Consider the following 20,760-nt stretch of genomic DNA (forward strand, 5'->3'; position numbering starts at 1 on the left):
ACGTTTTAATTACTTACTCTAATTCTATTGTGATAGCATGATGTTCATTGGATTGAGACAATATGATGGAGATACAATTGGTATCATCATCATTTTTTTCTGTTAATGTTTTGTGTGTGTCTTCAATGAGAAAGCAAGCATTTCGATATGGTTGATTGTTTCAGATGTGATCTTTGTTGTGTGGATCGAAGCATCTTTGCAGCCTGTATGTGGACGTAACTGTTGTGTGTGACTTGTGTGTCTTGTGTGTGCCTGTATCAACAGCATTGTTGTTGTTTGCTGGCCTGACGAGTTTCACCAGAGATGCTACGAAAGAGAGATCGCTCACTCTTTTTTTGTCCTTCGGTTATGATTTGAACCCAAGAATTGTAGTTTCAGTCAGCGCATGGAAAGACAAAATAATCAAAATATAAGGAATTGTTGCACAATGTCGTCTCATTTTTCATTTACGGTAAGGACAAGGTGTTCGTGGCGGCTGCACTTTTAGGCTCAAGTGATCGATCTCTCTTTTATATTATAGAGTCTCTGGTTTGACTTCAAAGAGATGGAATTTTTGCTTGTACTGTATTGTCATCAGTGAGAAGAAGAAAGACATCAAAATGTGTGAACATGAATGCACAAAGGCCATGCATGTATGCATTTGTCGATGTGTGTGTTTCAACAGCTGGACCCAGACGGCAATGCTGCCACGAAACAGGCACGGGAGTTAAGTCTGAGCGCCATAAATCTCTATTCTCACCGCTGGCAGCAACTGTCACCACGCAGAGGTGATCGTCTCCCCTTTTCTGTGGCATCTTTACCTTTAAGTTTTTATCAGAAAAGTATTGTTCATTGTATTTAGGTGCAGTTGTGTTTTGGTATGAAGAAGGATTTGTTTGTATAACTAGTCTTTTTAAGATGTAATTCTTGTTAAAAAGCTTACTATGCTGTTAACCTTTGCTTTAAATAGAGAGCCCCCCCCCCCAACACACACACACACACGCACGCACAAATTTAACATTCTCAAAAACAGATCAGAACCCAACCTTCCCAATTTAAGAATATAAGAATAGTGCAAAATCGATAAATCTGCCTGCAGTAAAGTGCATTTTATATTGTTCAAAGTAGGAAGTACTGTCTTTACTAATCGCAGCAGATCTTTTAACATTTTCTTTCGTTATTTATGAGCACATCTGCAACCATAAAATGTTATTGTCAGATGCCAATACATTAGTTTTCCAATATGATGTGGTTGTGTGATATTTAACAAATTGTTGTGCTTGATATTGTTGTGTGAGGTTGGGGATGCACCATTGTTTGTAAGTGTTTGATGTTCTTGTTGTCTGTGGTTGTTGTACTTGTGGAGGCTGCTTTTGTAAATAACTATGGTTTTGTGATCTTGTAATCACAGGAAATATCTTCAGTTGTTCTGCGAGAGGTGTGCTGACGATTGTTGTAATTGGCTTCTTGAGCATGGTGTGCAACATGTTCCTTAATTCACAGGCTTGTCTTGTTTGAAACTTTATCTCTGTTTTATTTTTGGCTCACGTAAGTGTAGCCTATGCGATCATAACTTTGTCTGTCTGTGCGTGTGTGCGTGTGTATGTCTGTGGTAGAAACTTTAACATTTGAAGACGTCACATTATGGCGTAAGAGGGTTAGACGTCACGCGAAGGAATTACTGAAAGTCTCGGTCATTGTTATTTTGAGCGGGCCGAGACTAGTTGGCAGTCGTGTCCCTGTAAGTTACAGGCTACATGCAGACAGACAGATCTAGATCTAGTGTCTCGCTTTCTTGCACAGTGTCACCTATGCTTACTGTGTGTGTGTGTATGTGTGACGGAGTGATTGAGTTTGTGTTACTGTTTGTCGATTTCTTACGTGAGCCTTGAAGGCTTCGCCTCTTGTTTTGCTTGTTGTTGTTATCAAATTCTTGTCTTTGTGTTGTTTTGAGTTTAGTCTTCTGTTCGAGAGTTTATACTACAATTCATAGAACACAAAGAGCCACCTCTGACTCTCTCTCTCTCTCTTTCTCTTTCTCTTTCTCTCTCTCTCTCTCTTTCTCTCTCTCATGGGTGCATTATGGCTGTGTCTGAAATTGGAATTCTGGCATTATTAAAGCATTCCAGCAGGAGGATGCTTGAAGAAAACAAAGGTCTAAACTGAGGAAAAGTCAGGATTATTCCATGTCATGATTTGGTAGCTCACAAAATGTCCAGAGCACAAATTGCTTCCCCCATGTGCATGTCTATACTCTCTCTCTCTCTCTCTCTCTCTCTCTCTCTCTCTCTCTCTCTCTCTCTCTCTCTCTCTCTCTCTCTCTCTCTCTCGGGCTCGCTCAGTCTCTCTCTCTCTTTCTCTCTCTCTCTCTCTCTCTCTCTCTCTCTCTCTCTCTCTCTCTCTCTCTCTATCTCTCTCTCTCGAGCTATGTGGGAGGTGTGTTTATAACCTGCCCTGTTATATAGTGCTATATGCCTTATGTAAAAACAATGTCCTGTTTGTATTATTGTTATGTACCACGCCTGAATTTCTCTATGAGATAATAAAGTATTCTTATTCTTATTCTTATTCTCTCGAGTAATAAAGTTCATAAAATCTCCATCCTTGAGTAATAAAGTTTGTTCGTTCGTTCGTTCGTTCGTTCTCTCCTCTAATCTGGTGTAACCAATATATTAATTATTGTATTTTAATGCCTCCAACTATCTTATAAACTATGTTGGTTTTTTTCAGTGTATTTTTCTCTCATTTTTGAATGTTGCCTGTAACCTTGCATGCAAGTGCATCGTGCATTATACCCTAATGTATCAGTACGGTCTTCAAACATATATATATGGTAAAGTATTTGAGAATAGTCATGACCCGTAGTCTTTATTTTATATCCAAGAACTATAATGTTCAGCTATCGACCATCCCTAAAATATCAAGAAAACCACAAGTCAAATTGTCTACTAATGCTTTGCTTTTATTTCTTTTGTTTTATATGTTTAAACATGAATTTTTACTGTTACGGTAATATTTTAGAAGGCTAGATAGAATGAGTTAAGGCTGAACATTCTATTTTGGTGCACAAGCAGGGTTATTGAAAATGTCTTTACAGTTTTTGATGATGAAGTTGTTTTTTTGTTTTTTGTTGTTTCGATTTGATAAAGGGCAAGGATTGGTCACATTTTATCTGCCACTGAATGATGGTTTGGCTGGTTTTTCTTCTGTGATTCTCAGGCTATTGCTATATTCTTCAGAATTCTGTGCATCGTTTGAGTTATGCTCACAGTCTCAAGCATGAATGACTGAGCAACCCCTTGCTGTAAATTCTGAACGCCTTTTGCATCAATCTCTTGCCTGCATTTTCCTATTCCCCGTGTTTGATAGCTTTTTACAATTTGCAAAATCCCTGCAAAAGGATTCTTTTATTCAACCACAGCTTATTTGTTATTTTTATTTTGTGACATATTTTCATCAAAATTGACTCTGCTGTTGTTGTTTTGTTACTTTTTATTTTTATTGAACTAGTAAGTTTTGACTTTGAGGTAGGAAGGCAAGGGGTTAATGGACCAACTTGTAAAATTATTTTTTAAGCCGACTGACACACCTACCATCAAGTCACTTGGAGCACCAAAGGCAATTTTAGGCAGCTGTCTTTTGTATGGTTTACTTGAAGGGAAAGCCCAGGATGATCAGTATAGAGATCACTTCATGATTCTTAATGGACTTCAGTGCATGTTTTTCTTTCATCCTATTTTGTTCTTATTTGTTGGTGGTGATGTTTGAATTAAGTAGGTTTCCTAATGGAATACATGTATAAACAAAGATCACTAGCGTACCATTAAAACACAACTGCAGTTATATTATTTTGGTAAGGCGTATCTGTGCATTTTGCAAACATCTCCCTGAATTTGGACCGATGCTGAAGTGATCATAAAAGCTATACTTAAATGCAGAACAGCAGTGAATAGTAATTTGTGACATGTCGTCGAGCTAATAACTAGACTCCATGGTTTTTGACAGGCACCAGTTTCAAACGCAGTGTGGAGAAGGATCGAGCAGAGCTGGAGTTTGTCCCCGTTAACCTTCATCTTCAGCGCATGGCTGTCAGCACTGACTCTCGCTCCTCTCAAGGTGTGTATTTTTTGTGAATGTTTTGCTTTGTCATGATTAGCAGTACTGGTCTTTAGGGATATTGTTTGGTTATGTTACTTGTTTTTTGTAATGTTGTGATATGCACCTCGCATGAATTTCTCAATTTTAATAATTAATTTTAATAATGTTGTCTCTACGTGCAGGTGTGATTTATGTTATGTTACTTGTTTTTTGTAATGTTGTGATATGCACCTCGCATGAATTTCTCAATTTTAATAATTGATTTTGATAATGATGTCTATGCGTGCAGGTGTGATTTATGACTTGATCACCATGGGCGCACCAACAGCCTTCAACAAGAAATACAAGAACGGAGGTCTTCGCAGAATGTTGCAGCAGCAACACACGTCACACACAGCGGAAAGCACTCTGGGACCGCGCACAAAGCTCCAGCGCACATGTTCTCTTCGTAACGAGGCCACAGACCTGCGTGTCAGCATCATTAAGAAGTGTGAAGGACTGCCTGAAATCGCTCAGACCGGTTCTGGCGAAAACCTTCAGGCAGCCATGTCCAGCCTTTCTAAGAAGGTGTGCACATGTTTTTGTTATTGTGTTAGTAAGGCTGGGATAAAGCTTTCACTCTCTACATCTAAATTGCTGCCTCTGTCGAAATTGGTCATGATAAGTGTAATGCAGCGGTGGTCTCCAGCTTTCACTCTCTACATCCAAATTGCTGCCTCTGTCGAAATTGGTCATGATAAGTGTAATGCAGCGGTGGTCTCCAGCTTTCACTCTCTACATCTAAATTGCTGCCTCTGTCGAAATTGGTCATGATAAGTGTAATGCAGCGGTGGTCTCCAGCTTTCACTCTCTACATCTAAGTTGCTGCCTCTGTCGAAATTGGTCATGATAAGTGTAATGCAGCGGTGGTCTCCAGTTTTCACTCTCTACATCTAAGTTGCTGCCTCTGTCGAAATTGGTCATGATAAGTGTAATGCAGCGGTGGTCTCCAGCTTTCACTCTCTACATCTAAATTGCTGCCTCTGTGGAAATTGGTCATGATAAGTGTAATGCAGCGGTGGTCTCCAGCTTTCACTCTCTACATCTAAATTGCTGCCTCTGTCGAAATTCGTCATGATAAGTGTAATGCAGTGGTGGTCTCCAGAAATACTGTTTCACGGTGGGAAAATTATGCCAGTTAATAAAATAAGTTCAGTGTGTGCATCTGGCTGGGACTAAAGGATTTTTTGAGGGAGGATGGATTGTGTGATATGTACTGAAGTCTGTTAGGCAAATAGCCTGATGTGAAGTACATCAGCACACTGAATGAATCTCAGAATGTTAGCTCTTCTTTCAGTAGGTGAGATCACTTCCACAGGGCTATTTGGGGAGATAGTTGTGTGTTTTTTATTAAATAACATGGGGGGAATTTTGCGTTTCCTGCATCGCTCACAACTGTGCAGACTCAGTTCTTCAACTTTATTTTCTGGCATCGGATCCGAAAGTTGTTTTGCCTTGCACTGCCATGCCAACTAGATTATGAACTGCGGAATTTGCTGTTATACTTGTGAAAGGAGGTAAACAGTGAAACACCACCCCCCCCCCCCCTTTTTTTAAGACCCCCAAATTTATGAGATTCTTTCGTTTTAAGACTGTGCTTTTGTAGACTTTTGTTCAGAATGTCTGTCAATTAACCCCGATTTGAAGGCACCCTCCTTTATAAGATCTGATTTTTAAAGTTATTATAAAATGGCAGGGATTTAATGGACCAGCAAATTAGATGGACCAGCAGCAAAAAAGATAGACCAGCAGCAAAAAAGATGTGTTTTGACAGCAAATTAGCTGCGATAAATATTTTGGGAAGATTCCGACGATCACGGATTGTTGTCTTTCGTGGAGTACTTCAAGGGGTCATGAATCGACCGCAATGACACCTGGTACGAAGGCTACGCCCCGGGAATTCCTTTCACAAACAATGGACTGGAGGCAATAAACCAGACCATCAAACGTCAGAACACATTTCGTGAGAGACTTGACTTGTCCAGATTCCTAACCCTTGTTGAAAGAGACATTGTCCTGAACTGGTCCAGAGAGAGAGACAACGCTCAGCCTGATCATATCCCAGTGGCCCAAGAACCAGACAGAACCTTGCCCGGCTGGACGGCTGCCTATCAGTGGGCATCTTCAAACGCAAAGTCCATCAAGAGGAACCAGAAAGTTCGTGGCCTCGGAGTCGCTTCAGAACATGGACCTGAAGACAGCTGTCAGGATTCAGCAAGACCAGTTCCAGAGAGCCTCTTGGGAATCGTTTGACCAGTACAAGGAGAGCCGGAACTCGGTTTGGAGTCTGACCGTGGAGGACAACAGAATTGACTGCAATTGCCCTGTCTACATGAAGTCCAACATATGTAAACACCCACTTGGCATGGAAATCCGGCTGTCCATTTCTGAACCACCAGCGCAGGCAAAGACCGTCCCCCTGGGAGAGAAGCGAAAGAGGGGACGACCTATTTCTGCCCCATTTTTACTGTTAAAGAAATCTGCTTGGCTGTTCAATTAATCTATTCTGCTGTTGAATTCATCCAATTTGCTGCTTCACATTCGCTGCTCACTCCTTCCTATTTGCTGCTGAAACCATCTATTTTGCTGGTAAACAAATTTTATGCGTTATAAAATCTGATTTTCTAAAATATGTCACAACCTTACGAAGGGGTTTCCACTGTGCATTAAAGTGCAGAATTCACTCTCAACTAATTCACTGTTGATGTGTTGCAGGTCACAGAGTTGGTGAGCCTGTGCAAGGACTCTGTGCTGTGCAGCGCTGCGGAAATGTATGTGCAGGCCAAGCGACAGTCAAACGTAGACGGGCAAGATGTGGCCGCGTCTCTACGCAACATCAGCACACACAGTTCCTCACAGTCTCAGCAGAACACACACCGCTGGTCAGGAAGCAGCTTTGTCAAGAGCCCGACCACTGAGCCTTGGGTAAGAAGTGGAAATGTGTCTGTGTATGATCAGGCTGTGTGAGTACAGAGGTACCTCCCTGTTAAAACCACAAACAAATCTGAGAAAATTAGGTCTCGAAAGGGAGATAGTCTAAGCAGTAATTGGGGTTGGGGTGTGATAGGGCGTCTTAAAATATGGGGTTTACAAGGGGTTCCACTTTATTCAAATTATAATTACATATTCTTACTCCGAATCACATGATTTGCATTGACCCACTTCGATGCTTAGGTTATGATAAAAGCTACCCCGTCTAGGTATAAGGGGAGCAACCCCAACTAAAAAAGTGACTGCACCAGCATGACTGACACCCTGGGTTACGTCCCATGTAGCCTACTACGTCATCAATGGTGCTGGTCACGTGATACCCCTTCAATCGACTACTATCACTCAAGGGTGACGGTTGTGTACGCTTTTGCTCTGGCTGGTTTTGTGTCTACGGCACCCTCCGGCCTCGGCCCCCGTCTACTTCTTGCTGGCTTGCAGCTGGTGAGATCGTTCATATTTTCTTGTATATTTTATTGCTTCTGCTGTGAATTTCGCATGTCTGGTGGACTCTGAAGTTCTCAGCAGTTGTTTGGCTTCCTCTTGGTCGCCATTTGCATTAGCACGTTGTCTGGCTTCTGTTGTTTTAGCCGTGTTCGGCTATTAACGCTGTTGTAGCTTGCTTTGTAGCTGCCGTCGGTAGCTGTTACGTATGTGCTTATCTATTTGCGTGCTTGCTTCTGAAATGTTTGTGTCTGTACGGACTTTATTATTTTCAGACTTGTGGCTTCCTCTTTGGTCGCCATTTTTAGCTAGCATGTTGTTGTTATGTTGATTTTTCGTCCGTACTCGGACGCTTAACTCTTCGTATAGCTAGTTGTTTAGCTGCCTTTGGTAGCTCCTAAACTGGTTTTAGCTGCCCTCTTTGCTGGCTTCTGAAAGGTTGGCGTCCGTTCGGACTTTGCTAGTTTCAGTTGTTTGTTTATTTTTCTCTCGGTGCTTACATGGCCGTTAATGAGAATTAGAGGGAGCTAAGGCCGAGGGTAGGGCTTGGGCCCTGCTAAGCTCTATCCCTCAGCAGCCTCTTCTTTTGATGAACTCCGTTGTTGTTCATGTTGGCACAATTTTAGGCAATTTTTTACGTTGTTCTGTGCCGTTTTTTTTCTGTTACGGACGTTTGGCCGTCTGGCTCTCAGCCGTCCGTTTTGGCCTCTAAGGCTGTCGTTTTACGTCTGTTTCGGCTCCAGAGTCTAGGGCTCTGGGGTCTGCACGTATCTTTTGCTTATTTCCAGAAATAGATTCCCTCGTTCGCGAGGTTTGCCGCGGCGGACTTCGTCGCCAGCTCTGCCCCCCGCCTGGGGGTTAGGCGACGTTCTCTCCTTCAGACTCTGGGTCTTCTCCGGACCAGGCTGCTGTCCACCGTGATGTTTCTGGACGGTCCCTTGGGGATCTTCTTCTCCTCTTCCTGGCCGGCATTTGTTGCCTTCCGCTTGCGGTAGCGCAACAGTGCATGTCCCTCCGGGGATCCGGCCACAACAAGGTTGGTGTCTGCAGCAGCCGTTTACGGCAGCTGCACTTCCGGTTTCCGGAATCGGATGTTCTCCTGCTAGTGAGCAGACGGTGTTCACGTCAGGTCTGAACCTCTCCGTACTCCAGCAGTCGGTTCTGACAGCTGGGCTTCCTGCTGTTGCAGGAAGTAGGGGTTCACCGTCTAGTGAGCAGATGGTGTTCACGTCCGGTCCGAACCCCGCCTTACGTCAGCAGTCGTCCGCGACAGCTGCTTCCGGCTCAGGCCGGAAGTAAAAGGCTCACTGGCTAGTGTTCGGACTACGTTCACGTCCGGTTTGAGCCTTGCCTTACGTCAGCAGTCGTCCGCGGCAGCTGCGCTTCCGGTTCCGGCCGGAAGTGTAGGTTCACCGGTAGTGCACAGGCTGCTGTCACGTCCGGTTTGGGCCTTACCCTACGTCAGCAGTCGTCAGCGTCAGCTGGGCTTCCGGTTCCGGCCGGAAGTGTAGGTTCACTGGTTAGTGCTCAGGCTGCTGTCACTTCTGGTTCGAGCCTTTACCTACTTCAGCAGTCGTCCGCGACAGCGCCGCTTCCGGTTACGGCCGGAAGCGTAGGTTCACTGGTTAGTGTACAGACTGCTGTCACGTCCGGTTTCGAGCCTTGCCCTACGGCAGCAGTCGTACGCGACGGCTGTGCTTCCAGTTCCGGCTGGAAGTATCGGTTCACTGGTTAGTGCACAGGCTACTGGCACGTCCAGTTTGAACCTTGCCTTACGGCGGCGGTCGTACGCGACCTCTGCGCTTCTGGCTGCGGACGGAAGGTGAGCTCACCGGTTAGTGCACAGGCTGCTGTCACTTCTGGTTCGAGCTTGCCCTACTTCAGCTGTCGTCCGCGACAGCTTTGCTTCTGGTTCCGGCTGGAAGCGTAGGTTCACTGGTTAGTGCACAGACTACGGTCACGTTCGGTTTGAACCTTGCCTTATGTCGGCGATCGTACGCGACCTCTGCGCTTCTGGCTCCGGCCGGAGGTGGGGGCTCACTGGATAGTGGACCTGCTATGGTCCCATCTGGTTTGAGTCTGGTTTTTTCGTCAGCAGTGCCCTTTGGGCTTGCAGGCTCCCTGCCTCAGGCGGATTAGCAGCTACCACACACTTCGGTAGTGGGTTCTGCCGTTCCCCTCACTTCCTGTGCCTTTGGTCTTCGACGCCTCTCATCCTCCTCTTAGTCAGGGGTGAAGTTTGGCCGTTGACTTGCAGGAAAGGGGCTTCAGGCTCCGGCCTTCCCAGCTTCGGGACATTAGGGCTCAGAGGAAGTTGCCTTTGCCCAAGATGTCCCGGAATTTGCTGTCGTCTTTTGCCCCTCTGCGTGCACCTTTGCCGGTCACGCCGGAACTTCTTCTTTGGGGAACGTTTCGAGTCCCCTGCTCTCTGAGCAGACTCTCTTCCCCTCTGAGGAAGTGGGCAGACAGCTTTTGGAACTTGCTTCCATTTCGGAGACACTCCTTTACGGAGTCCTTGGCGCCCTTTACACTCAGTAAAGAGCAGGACGCAGGGGATGCTTTCTCCACCTTTGCTAGGGCGAATTTAGAGCGGAGAAGGCCCTCCTCTCTGCACAATGCCCATACGGTCATGTACAGACGGGACTTGTTCCTCGCCCATTCCTAGTTTGTGGGGAATCAATGAGAGACACCCTTAGTTCTTCACCCTTGGTGGATGGGTCTCTCTTCGGCCTCCTGGCCTCTAAGGCCCCCTGGCCTTCAAGTCCTCCTGGCCTCCTGGTCTCTGAAGCCTCCTGGCCTCTAAGGCCTCCTGGCCCCCAAGGCCTCCTGGCCTCTTAGGCCTCCTGGTCTCCAAGGCCTCCTGGCCTCCAAGGCCTCTAAGGCCTCCTGGCCTCTAAGGCCTCTAAGGCCTCCTGGCCTCTAAGGTCTCCTGGCCTCCAAGGCCTCCTGGCCTCCAAGGCCTCCTGGCCTCCAAGGCCTCCTGGCCTCTACGGCCTCCTGGCCTCTACGGCCTCCTGGCCTCTAAGGTCTCCTGGCTTCCCAGGCCTCCTGGTCTCCAAGGCCTCCTGGCCTCCATGGCCTCCAAGGCCTCCTGGCCTCTAAGGCCTCCTGGCCTCTAAGGTCTCCTGGCATCCAAGGCCTCCCTGGCCTCCTGGCCTCCAAGGAGATAAAGATTTGTAGGGACCTTCAGGTCTCTTCTTTTGCTCTTCAAGCTTTGAAGCAGCAAAACGGGCTCTACCTAAGCAGACTCAGCTTTTTCAGGCTAAGTCCTCAGCTCAGGTTTATCCGGAGAGGTTCTTCCTTTCACAGACGTCTTAGTCTGTGTTTTTTGGGAACAACAGCCGGCGTTAGGGCATCCGGGTTTTTTAGCCTCGGCTGGTGCAACAGCCATTTCATCTGTTGGTGGTGGTGGTTGTTGTTTGCTCTTTTGGACTCGGTCCTTGTGGGTCTTTCGCCGATTTAGACTCTGTCTTTCTCTAGCGATCGGACTTCTTCTGGTGTTTCGTCCAAACTTAAGGTTTACTTGAGTTGGCCTCGGAAGTTACATTCAGATTTTACTGAGTTTGCATTGGTTTTAGCAATGCATGGTGAGGGGTCATTCTTGTGGCCTATCACTTTTCTCAGCTTTATTGGCTAACCCTCCCCTTTCGGTAGAGGTCTAGTTAATTTCCTGGTTTCTTGGTGCGGGCTTTCAGCCCAGCATCTTTGATGGCAGGTCTACGGGCGTTACGGCTCTCAGCCTTAGCTCGTGTAATAGTCTCCTGACTGGCATGGGCGACTACGGTCTCCGTGTCTCTAGATTTTGTGTCTTCCTCTTCTCCCTCATCCTGCCATGAGGCGAGTCGGGTCGACTTCCGGTGGGGTGGGTTGCCTGTTAAGGTCACCCTTCTACCACTTGCATAGATCTATTACGGACTCTTGCCTGTTGTGTTCCGTGTCTGATTCTCGGTTCTGAGGTATCAGACGTGTTTGGTTTTTCAGCCAGACTCAGGAATTTTCTGGTCTCGGTCGGCCGCGAAATTTACTTCGGGCCCTTCTTCTTGAGGACTCTCGTTCAGGGAGTCTTAAGGCTGGTTAGCTTCACAGTTTTCTGTTTTCCTTTCCAGTCTCGTTTCTGCTTTGGGTTTTTGATTTTCCTTCATTTACCTACAAGCAGACTGCTTTGTGATCACTCTGACTTTAGTCATTTCGGTTAGAGTCTCCGGTCACATCAGGCTTTGGCCACCGCGTTCTCCGCTCTGCTGGCGGCTTACACTTTTCGTAGGCCGCTTCTTCCTCTGTTTACCTCCCTCTATGCTTCTGCATGGACTGGTAGTGGACTTCTGGTAACCGTCTCTTCTGAGATTTTTCTTTGAGTTTGACTCTGGTTTTTTGTACTCAGACGTCTCTCTCTCTTTCTCGGAAACAGGTCACTCCTCTCTGGAGCTGACCGTTATCTCTCCGGCCTTTCGGGCCTCTCTCCATGCCAAGGCTTTAAACTTTGGCATGATCGTCTTACGGTCCTGGGGAAGGTTGGTGCTTTTCATTTATGATCGGTCAACCTTACGCTTAGGCGTTTCCAGGGTTTTTGGCATTTCCTTCCAATAGTAAGGGGGGGGGGGGGCAGCTTGTCTGTCCCTCTACTCGGCTCGGGTTATTCAAGGCTTGAGCCCCTTTCTGGGCTGTTTTTTATGGTTCAGGGGATGGGAAGAAGTGCTGAGCACAGCTTACGGGCTCTCTGATGCTGTCTTTCGCTTTTTTTTTTTTTTTTTTTTTTTTGCCTGAGCGGCATTGCGACTGTCATTTAGGTTGGTTCTTGGTCCTCGTTCTGTCATTTGGCAGTGGGCCAGTTCCTGGCAAGGGTTTTGGAGTGAGCTAGATGTTTTCTTTCTCACCGGCTCTTTTCCTGATTTTTGGCAGTGGGCCAGTTTTTTGGCGAGGGATTCTCTTTCCCTCCGCCTTGGCGTAGCTATCGGCTATCTTTCCCCTAGGCTCAGCCCGAGCTCTTTTTCCAGGGCCTGGGCCTCCTCCTCGGCCGTTTTACGGTCTGGGAGGTTGGATGATGTCCTGCACACAGCTTACTGGTGCTCGGCTTTTGTCTTTATCAGTTTAATAGGGAGACATTGCTGCCTTGGGCCTCTTCCTTGGCCGTCTTGCGGTCCCACAGAATGAGCGAAGTTTTGAATACAGCTTATTGGCGATCAGACGATGTATTCATCAGCTTTTATCTGAGAGACATCGCTTCGCTCTGTAACGATGGATCTAGGTCCCTGCCTGCCTTGGTGGCAGCGGGCCAGTGCATTTCCAGAAATTGATGGTGAGTTTGAACTTTTTTGATCTTACCCACCTCCTGGTTGGAGTTATCTGCAAATCATGTGATTCGGAGTAAGAATATGTAATTATAATCGAAAATTTTTATCTAAATTTTGATTTGATTAATATACTTACCCGAATCACATGAGTAATTCCCTCCCTCCTGCCCCGCTCGATATTTTAATGTTCTATTAGTCGATTGAAGGGGTATCACGTGACCAGCACCATTGATGACGTAGTAGGCTACATGGGACGTAACCCAGGGTGTCAGTCATGCTGGTGCAGTCACTTTTTTAGTTGGGGTTGCTCCCCTTATACCTAGACGGGGTAGCTTTTATCATAACCTAAGCATCGAAGTGGGTCAATGCAAATCATGTGATTCGGGTAAGTATATTAATCAAATCAAAATTTAGATAAAAATTTTCGATTATTGCAGTATGTGTTTGCATCATAGTGAAATCCTGGAACGCCGAAGAAGAAGAAGAAGAAGCATCATAGTGCCAGTTGTTGTGTTTGAAAATTGTTACTGTTTTAGTAAATATGCCTCCATCACCAGTGTGGACACACAGAAGGTTAAAAATGGATTTTACTTACTAGTTCTTTGTCATGCTGTGTTTCTGTTTTGTAGGGTTTTTCGTTTATATAGTTCTTCAGAGTTTTTTTTTTATCTACGATAGGAGGTTTGTACATGTATCAGCTTTAGAGATTGCAAGTGGCCAAGGCAACTATGTTTGCGTAAATCGAGTGAGAAAAGAGGAATTTGTTTTCAAGTCTTTGAGTGTACATCCAGAATGAAAAAAAACAAGAAAGGTTATTTGTTGGAATGTTCACTTTGTGACAAAACATCAAATAACCTTTCTTGGTTTAGTTTTTTTTTATTCATCCTTTTGGCAGATTGCCAAACTTTAGGTCTTCTTTCTTTCTTCTTGGCACTTGCAAGGGATTACTCTGGTAGGCCAAACAACTACAGTGGAACCCCCCCAGTTTAAGACCCCCAGGTTAAGACCCCCCAGGTTAAGACCCCCCAGTTTAAAACCCCCCTGTTTAAGACCCCCCGTTTAAGACCCCCCAGTTTAAGACCCCCCAGTTTAAGATCCCCCTGTTTAAGACCCCCCAGTTTAAGACCCCCCAGTTTAAGACCCCCCAGGTTAAGACCCCCCTGTTTAAGACCCCCCCAGTTTAAGACCCCCAGTTTAAGACCCCCAGTTTAAGACCCCCCAGGTTAAGACCCCCCTCTTTTAAGACCCTAGCATTTGAGACTTTCTGTTCATAACCTCTGCACATTTACCCCCATTTTAAGACTCCCTCCTTTTTAAGATCTGATTTTCTCAGATTTTTAGAGGTCTTAAAACTGTATAACTAAAATGAAGAAAGTTTCTTCTTTTTTTCCACAGGAGGTGACCTGGCTAAACCTGGAGGCGGCAGTGATGTGTCTGATGTCCCAGGTAGAAGCACTGACGAGTCATGGCAGTGACCCAGACCCAGGTGATTGGAGGGAGGCATTGGGGGAGGGAGTGGCCAAGCTGCAGACCTCCGTGGACATTGTGTCTGCCAAGATCTCCCTCTTCCTCACCTTCCTTACAATCATGGTCAGTTTTGCGTGTGTGCATAGGTTGAGAATGTATTCCTTTTAAAAGAGGAAGTGGATGGGGAGAAAGAGAAGTGGAGAATCCTCCGAAAGCGGCGTATGGCTGCCTAAATGGCGGGGGAAAAAACGGTCATACATGTTCAAATCCACTCGTGCAAAAACACGAGTGTACTAGGGAGTTTCAGCCCACGAACACAGAAGAAGAAGAAGTGCAGAAAAGGTTGAGATGGAATAATGTAGCTATAATTGATTTGGGTGGGTGAAAACTGTCAGATGCAATCAAAACTGCAATATCTGACCTGTTAAAAATGTCCTTACTTATATTTTTAAACAAATGCATACCTAAACACAAAGCATTCCCCATTTGTATCTCCCCTCACACCCCATCCTCATCCCAAGTGTCCTTTTGCAGGTGTCCCATTTGTTCTTTGTTAACGCCACGTTTATTTTCAACATTGATTTTAACATGTTATTGTATTGTGTCTCTGATTGAGCTGGGGAATTGAGAATCCTTTCTTTTTCTTCAGCGTTCCAGAATTTTCTGGTTACGTGTGAGCTCGTTTGCCCATTTGGGTTCCTCAAACTATACTCTGAGAGCATAGTTAGCTTCACTCCGCTTTCGTTGAGTAGGCATGCTGGGTATTTTCGTGTTTCCATAACCCACCGAACTCTGACATGGATTACAGGATCTTTTCCGTGCGCACTTGGTCTTGTGCTTGCGTGTACACATGAAGGGGGTTAAGTCACTAGCAGGTCTGCACATAAGTTGACCTGGGAGATCGGAAAAATCTCCACTCTTAACCCACCAGGCGGCCTCCCGATTAGGAGGCCGACATCTTACCACCACGCCACTGCGCCCGTCATTGAGAATCCAATCGCAGAGGGGTTGGTGGGGGAAGATAGAAAGGGAAGAAAGGGCATAATTATTATGAAACTCAGATTTTGGCATTGAAAATACATTTAACACTATTGTGACTAGCATTGCCACGGCGTTAACGTCCTGCCTGCCCAAGCTTGCCACCAAGAAACTTCCCAAAAAACAGTAACTGTAAAGAAATCTGTCTAGCAAGCTTGAATTAAGTCCAATCACCACCAAATTTTGTGTACTAATTAAAAAATGGATGCCCAGTTCAGTCGTGCTATTTATAAGTTTGTCACACGATTTGTTTTAGCAAAGGGGAAAGGGGGATAATTTGTGTTTTTAACGTTTTTTTGTGTGTGTTTTCTTTTCCACTGCTTTTTTACAAGTTATTTTTTAACAGAAAGTATTATAAATAATTTTATAACCAAACAAGGTGTAAAACCTATGAATTAGCTGAAATATTGTTAAAATTCTACACAGAAATAAGGAGACAGTACAAAGAAAAAAACAAGCAAATCCCGCATTCACTCACAGCATCCTGACTCAAATGAAACAAAACTGTGACACTCACCAAATGATGTCTAGGTAATCCATATTGAATATAAGTCACATTTTCACAACAAAGTCCCAACTGTACACCTATGAACATTTCCAAAAGGATTAGGCTCCAGCCATCCATTGTTATCAGTGCTGCCACGCCCCCCTTGCAACTACACATTCGAAGATTCATGCAGTACCACCCTAACACGTGTAGTTTGCCGACTCATACTAGCAACAACAGGACTGTTTCTTCCTCAATATCACTGCTATTATCGCTTTCTTGAGGCGAAAACAACACGTCGGAATCATGATCTACAGGGTCCTCAAGATCCAACATCCGGAGAATCTCCTCCCGTGACAAGGCTCGCCTTCGATTCATTTTTTTTCTCGAAAAAACCACACAAATCAGGCTAATTTTGCATATGGCGGAAGGGCACGCCAAGTGTGTCAAGGGAAACAACTCAATTTACTGCAAGCTTCAAAAACCGGGAAGCAATCACGAGTCGTGTACCTTGTATGTCTAATACTAAAATAGTCACTTCCCGTCCGTGGGCGTGTCAGCGCTATTACTAATATAGTCACCTCCCGTCGCGAAAGTGTTAACAGTGGTTAGAGAAATTGTTTTGTGCATGCATATCTTCAAACATCTGTTATCTGTTTTGTTTCAGGAGAACAAGGACAACATTCAGAAAATGCACGAGATCAAGTACAGGAGAGACATCGTCAACTCTCACGCTGTAAGTACAGACTTGTTTTGAGACACTGAAGATTGGTTGGTTCCTTATTAATAAAAAAAATTTTAAACATAAAACAACGTATGCTGAGAACTTCAGCTACTCAGTCACATTGCATTATTCCACCTGTCTGCATTTTCTGAATTTCATGGGTACATCACAGGGCATGTAACAGGATTAATAACAAAGGTTTGGTTAAGAATGAGAGAAGGTTTGATCAGACATGCTTGAGGGGTGATGGAGTTTTGCATCATAGATTCTTCAACAGTCTTTTTTGTATACAACGTTTACCTGCTCAGTCTTAAGACTATAAAACAGGAAAGTGTAATTTATGGAATTTTTAATTGAAAACGAGATGAAAAACACTAACAGATGTTCAACTCAGAAGCATATACATCAAAATATGCAGAAACAGGTATGAGAGGGTGAGAAAATCAAGAAATGTCAGCTTACCTTCATGTAGATAATGAAAGTATGTCATTTTGCTGTATTTTAGACTTAGAATGCATGGTCGCATTAATTTTTATGAATAAGCAAAAAAGCAATCATTCATTCGCTCGGCTTCCTGACGAGTGGACGTAAACTGATAGAACTATCAAGATAAGTTTTGTGTGAATACTTGTTTGTCTGTTCACTTAAAAGACCGTTGGGTCGAAACATCTGTGAATGTATTGTTTTGTCAATAACAAATGTTCCAACAACCTACCTTTCTTGTTTTTTTGTTTTTTAAACAAAAAACTGTTATGAAAGGAACTTCCATTAATGACAAAAAATTGTTTCACTAGATATCAGCACTAATAGCTGGAGTGTGCGCCATGCTGGGACACGAAAGATTCACGTCCCCTCGCATGATGAAACAGCTGCTTCACTGCGGCCTGCTTGTGGAGGTGGAGGGGCTCCTCAGTTGCTATGGCGATGAGATGGGGATGATTGAGGACATGGCTGTGGGTGTGGAAGACCTGGGTTTTGTTAGGCTTCAGTTTTCCAGAGCGGAGAACGAGGATGACAGGGATCCTGTTATCACCATGGGAAGGTGAGGGTTGTGTTCTTATGACATGTCTTCTCGTTGTGCATGTTGTGTGTTCTCACGGTGGGAAAATGGGATCTTAGTTTTGTATGGTTTATTGTCTTGACTATTTCAGATATATTGTTGCTGTGTGTGTGTGTCTGTGTGGGAATGTGTCTGTGTGGGAATGTGTCTGTGTGGGAATTAGAATGTGTGCCTGTGTCTTTCTTCAAGAAGAATATGATTGGAGGGGGGGGGGGGGGGGGGGTGTGAGGAGGATTGGGCGCTAGTTGTATCTGCTTGCTTTTTTTATTTGTTCAGTTCTAGTGTCTGATTATTGCAAACTTCTCCAATAGACATTCTGTTTGTTCTTTTGTTGTTTGTTTGAATTTTTTAAAAAATATTTTTTTTAAGATGACATGGTTTATTATGTAATGAGTTGAACTGGTCCTACTGCCTCCTGAAATTATCATGTTTGCATTTTCTTCTGAGAATAATAGTTTTTGCTGCTGATGTACTCTTGATTGCGTTTTTATTTTATTTTCAGTCATATCAAAGATGGAGCATATCCAGACTTTAACAGGTAATGCTTGCATTTGTTCGTTGTCGGGTGATCATAAGCGTGGACTGCATTAGTGCATGCATGCATTTAAAACAACTTATCCTAAGTATGCTTTGTTTCAATGGGTCATAGGTTTTGGAATTTGAATTGTATGCTATACTCATTGGGTCATGGGTTTGAGAATTCACATTTTCATCATTGCAGACATACGCTAGACGTACAAATACCAGTGCAGGGAGAGCTGTTTGATCGTCTGCCAGAGGAGATTCAGAGAAGCCATCACATCAGAGTGTGCCCATCACTTTTCAACATTGGGATTAACGAAGATGCTACATATGCTGAGACTCGGTAAATCATTAGTTTTATGTGTAATTGCTAGACAGATCTGAAATTTTATTGATGAGATTTATGCTAGTAAGGGGTTGGAGTTGTCTTCGCATGTATTGAGCGATGCTTTGATGTCTGTGTTATTTGAATTTTTTGTAGATTTGATGAAACCTGAATGGAAATTTTAGTTAAGAGGCAATATGTTTTTACCAACATTTGATCCCACAGTAATTTTCTTCTTTGGAAAGTGTTGGCGAAATTAACTACCCTTTTATGTGTGAAACGTAGTCATTTTAGGCTTAGGAGATTTCCGATTGTATACCAAGATTTTTTACCACAAGGCTACAGATTTTCAACAGATACTGAGTTTATGAATTAGCCTTGACATGGCATGAGTCTGTGCAAGTGTTATTTCAACGAAATAAGAAGATGGGAAAGAAAAAAGTGTGTGATGAAAATAATATCTGTTAAACTTAAATGCAGAATTTTGAGTAATACATCTTCAGCTGAAAAGAAAATTGATGTTCCTGAGCAAAATTGAAATTAGCCATATTTAAAATATTCCAGCTTAGAAGATTAACATGTGATGCTTGGTGCTTAGTCATTTTTCAGCAGCATATATTTTTCCAGAGATTTTGATTTGTTGTACAACAATTGTGCAGATTTGGCAGCACAGCTCTCCAAGAACGCATAAATGCAGAGAATGTGGCGCGCCTGTACAGTTACTATGAAGAGGTAGCAAGTCTTCACCAAGACACAGGTATGTGCAGTCAGTGTGTGTGCTTGTGTCTGCTTGTATGCTAAAGTGTGTGTTTTAGTTCACACACACATACACACACATATGCTCGCATGTACACTCTTACCAATCACAGACAAGCATGCAGATGCACGCATGGATGCATGCACCCACAAACACAAACGCACACACACACACACACACACACACACACACACACACACACCCCCACCTGACCCCGCTTCACCCCAGCTGTCTCTGTCCCATTCCAATTCTTACGCTACACACAGAACTCTGCTGACAAAAGCTTTGTACTGTGCAGATGAACACGCAGGAGGCGCAGAGAGTATCAGCAACCTTCTGAAACTTCTACGCGCCAACGTAGCGGCCAAGAAAAGCAAGAATGTGGAGGTGTTACATTTGGCCGCAGAGGTTGGTAGTCTCCACTCTTTTTTCACCTCATAGTTGTTACCTTGCATCAGGTCACATTATTTTGATTTTTTGGGGCAATAAGGGGCAATGCTAAGCATGAAATCCTGACGATGGAATTGACCTGGGCTGTCTAATTTTGTTCATTTGCAAGTGACTTTCTATGCACCGATTTGTGGTCCTAAAGCTGAGATTTTGTTACTGAAGCACAGATTTTTTATTTGTAGATCACCTGATCTGTGCTGGTCATTTTCTGCAACATTTTTCCATGCAAATGTTTTGAGGCCATTGTTTGCTGTATCCTCCTGGTAGAGCAACTGAAAATGCTGACGAAGAAACGACAGTGATCAGTGCAAATAATATCACATGAGATAAAGTTGTTTGTTGTATCCTCCTAATACTAAACAGTGCAGCTCAAAGTTCTGACAAGGAAAATGACAGTGATCATTGAAAATAATATCACATGAGATAAAGTTGTTGTTTTTTCCACTGTGTGCAGATCTGTGAAAGACTGGGTGGAGTGCGCATCACATCGTGCAAGAGTGGTAAGGATCGGACGTCGATGGGCGTGACACTAGAGATGATTCAGATCTTGCAACGGCATCATGATCTAGCCCCCCACGTCTTCACCCAAGCCCTGGACTGTATACGCAGGTGAAGATGCTCTTTGTGCAAACATATCACGCGGGGACATTTCTTTCTTTTTATTTCTTCGTTGTGTGTAGCTGTTCGCGCAGTTTGTAAAGCACTGGACCTGTGATACTCACAGGTCTGCCTACCGTTACGGAATTTCCGTATTTGTCCCGGAAATCAATAAATTTTATCAAGTGTTCCTGAAAATACGGATGTTCGAAATGCGTCCCGGAAACTCAAAAAAATTCCAAACATGCTCACAACAGTGTGAGCGAGAGAGATTGCCTGGTGAATGTCTTCCGGAAATTGCCGAAGTCATAGCTGAGAAATGACGTAGGCGGGTTCCGACTATTGCCGAGCAGCTTTTTGTAGCTAATACGCATGCGCGTCAACTTCTTGCAAGAAGAAAAGATCGAAGAAAAGATGGCGTCAATGTTCCAACACTTGCCAATGGTCATGCTGTCAATCCTCACCATTCCACACTCTTCAGCACACTGCGAGAG

At 44.3% G+C, this 20,760-nt stretch overlaps 1 protein-coding gene across 4 annotated transcripts in view; it reads left to right on the forward strand.

The window, feature by feature from the left end:
* LOC138969141 (inositol polyphosphate-4-phosphatase type I A-like) overlaps positions 1–20,760 on the forward strand; it is a 54,220-nt gene that overhangs the window by 30,493 nt on the left and 2,967 nt on the right. For 3 of the 4 annotated variants that reach the window (XM_070341858.1, XM_070341862.1, XM_070341859.1), the window contains 12 exons: positions 665–767; positions 3,985–4,095; positions 4,367–4,644; positions 6,832–7,041; positions 14,235–14,429; positions 16,499–16,567; positions 17,350–17,597; positions 18,118–18,153; positions 18,337–18,480; positions 19,122–19,219; positions 19,518–19,627; positions 20,124–20,278. In XM_070341858.1, the coding sequence (XP_070197959.1) occupies positions 665–767; positions 3,985–4,095; positions 4,367–4,644; positions 6,832–7,041; positions 14,235–14,429; positions 16,499–16,567; positions 17,350–17,597; positions 18,118–18,153; positions 18,337–18,480; positions 19,122–19,219; positions 19,518–19,627; positions 20,124–20,278 (1,757 nt within the window). The remainder of the gene's footprint in view (positions 1–664; positions 768–3,984; positions 4,096–4,366; positions 4,645–6,831; positions 7,042–14,234; positions 14,430–16,498; positions 16,568–17,349; positions 17,598–18,117; positions 18,154–18,336; positions 18,481–19,121; positions 19,220–19,517; positions 19,628–20,123; positions 20,279–20,760) is intronic. The other variant, XM_070341861.1, reaches the window with a different exon arrangement.

This window comes from Littorina saxatilis, linkage group LG6, assembly GCF_037325665.1.
Source record: "Littorina saxatilis isolate snail1 linkage group LG6, US_GU_Lsax_2.0, whole genome shotgun sequence".
NCBI lineage: Eukaryota > Metazoa > Mollusca > Gastropoda > Littorinimorpha > Littorinidae > Littorina > Littorina saxatilis.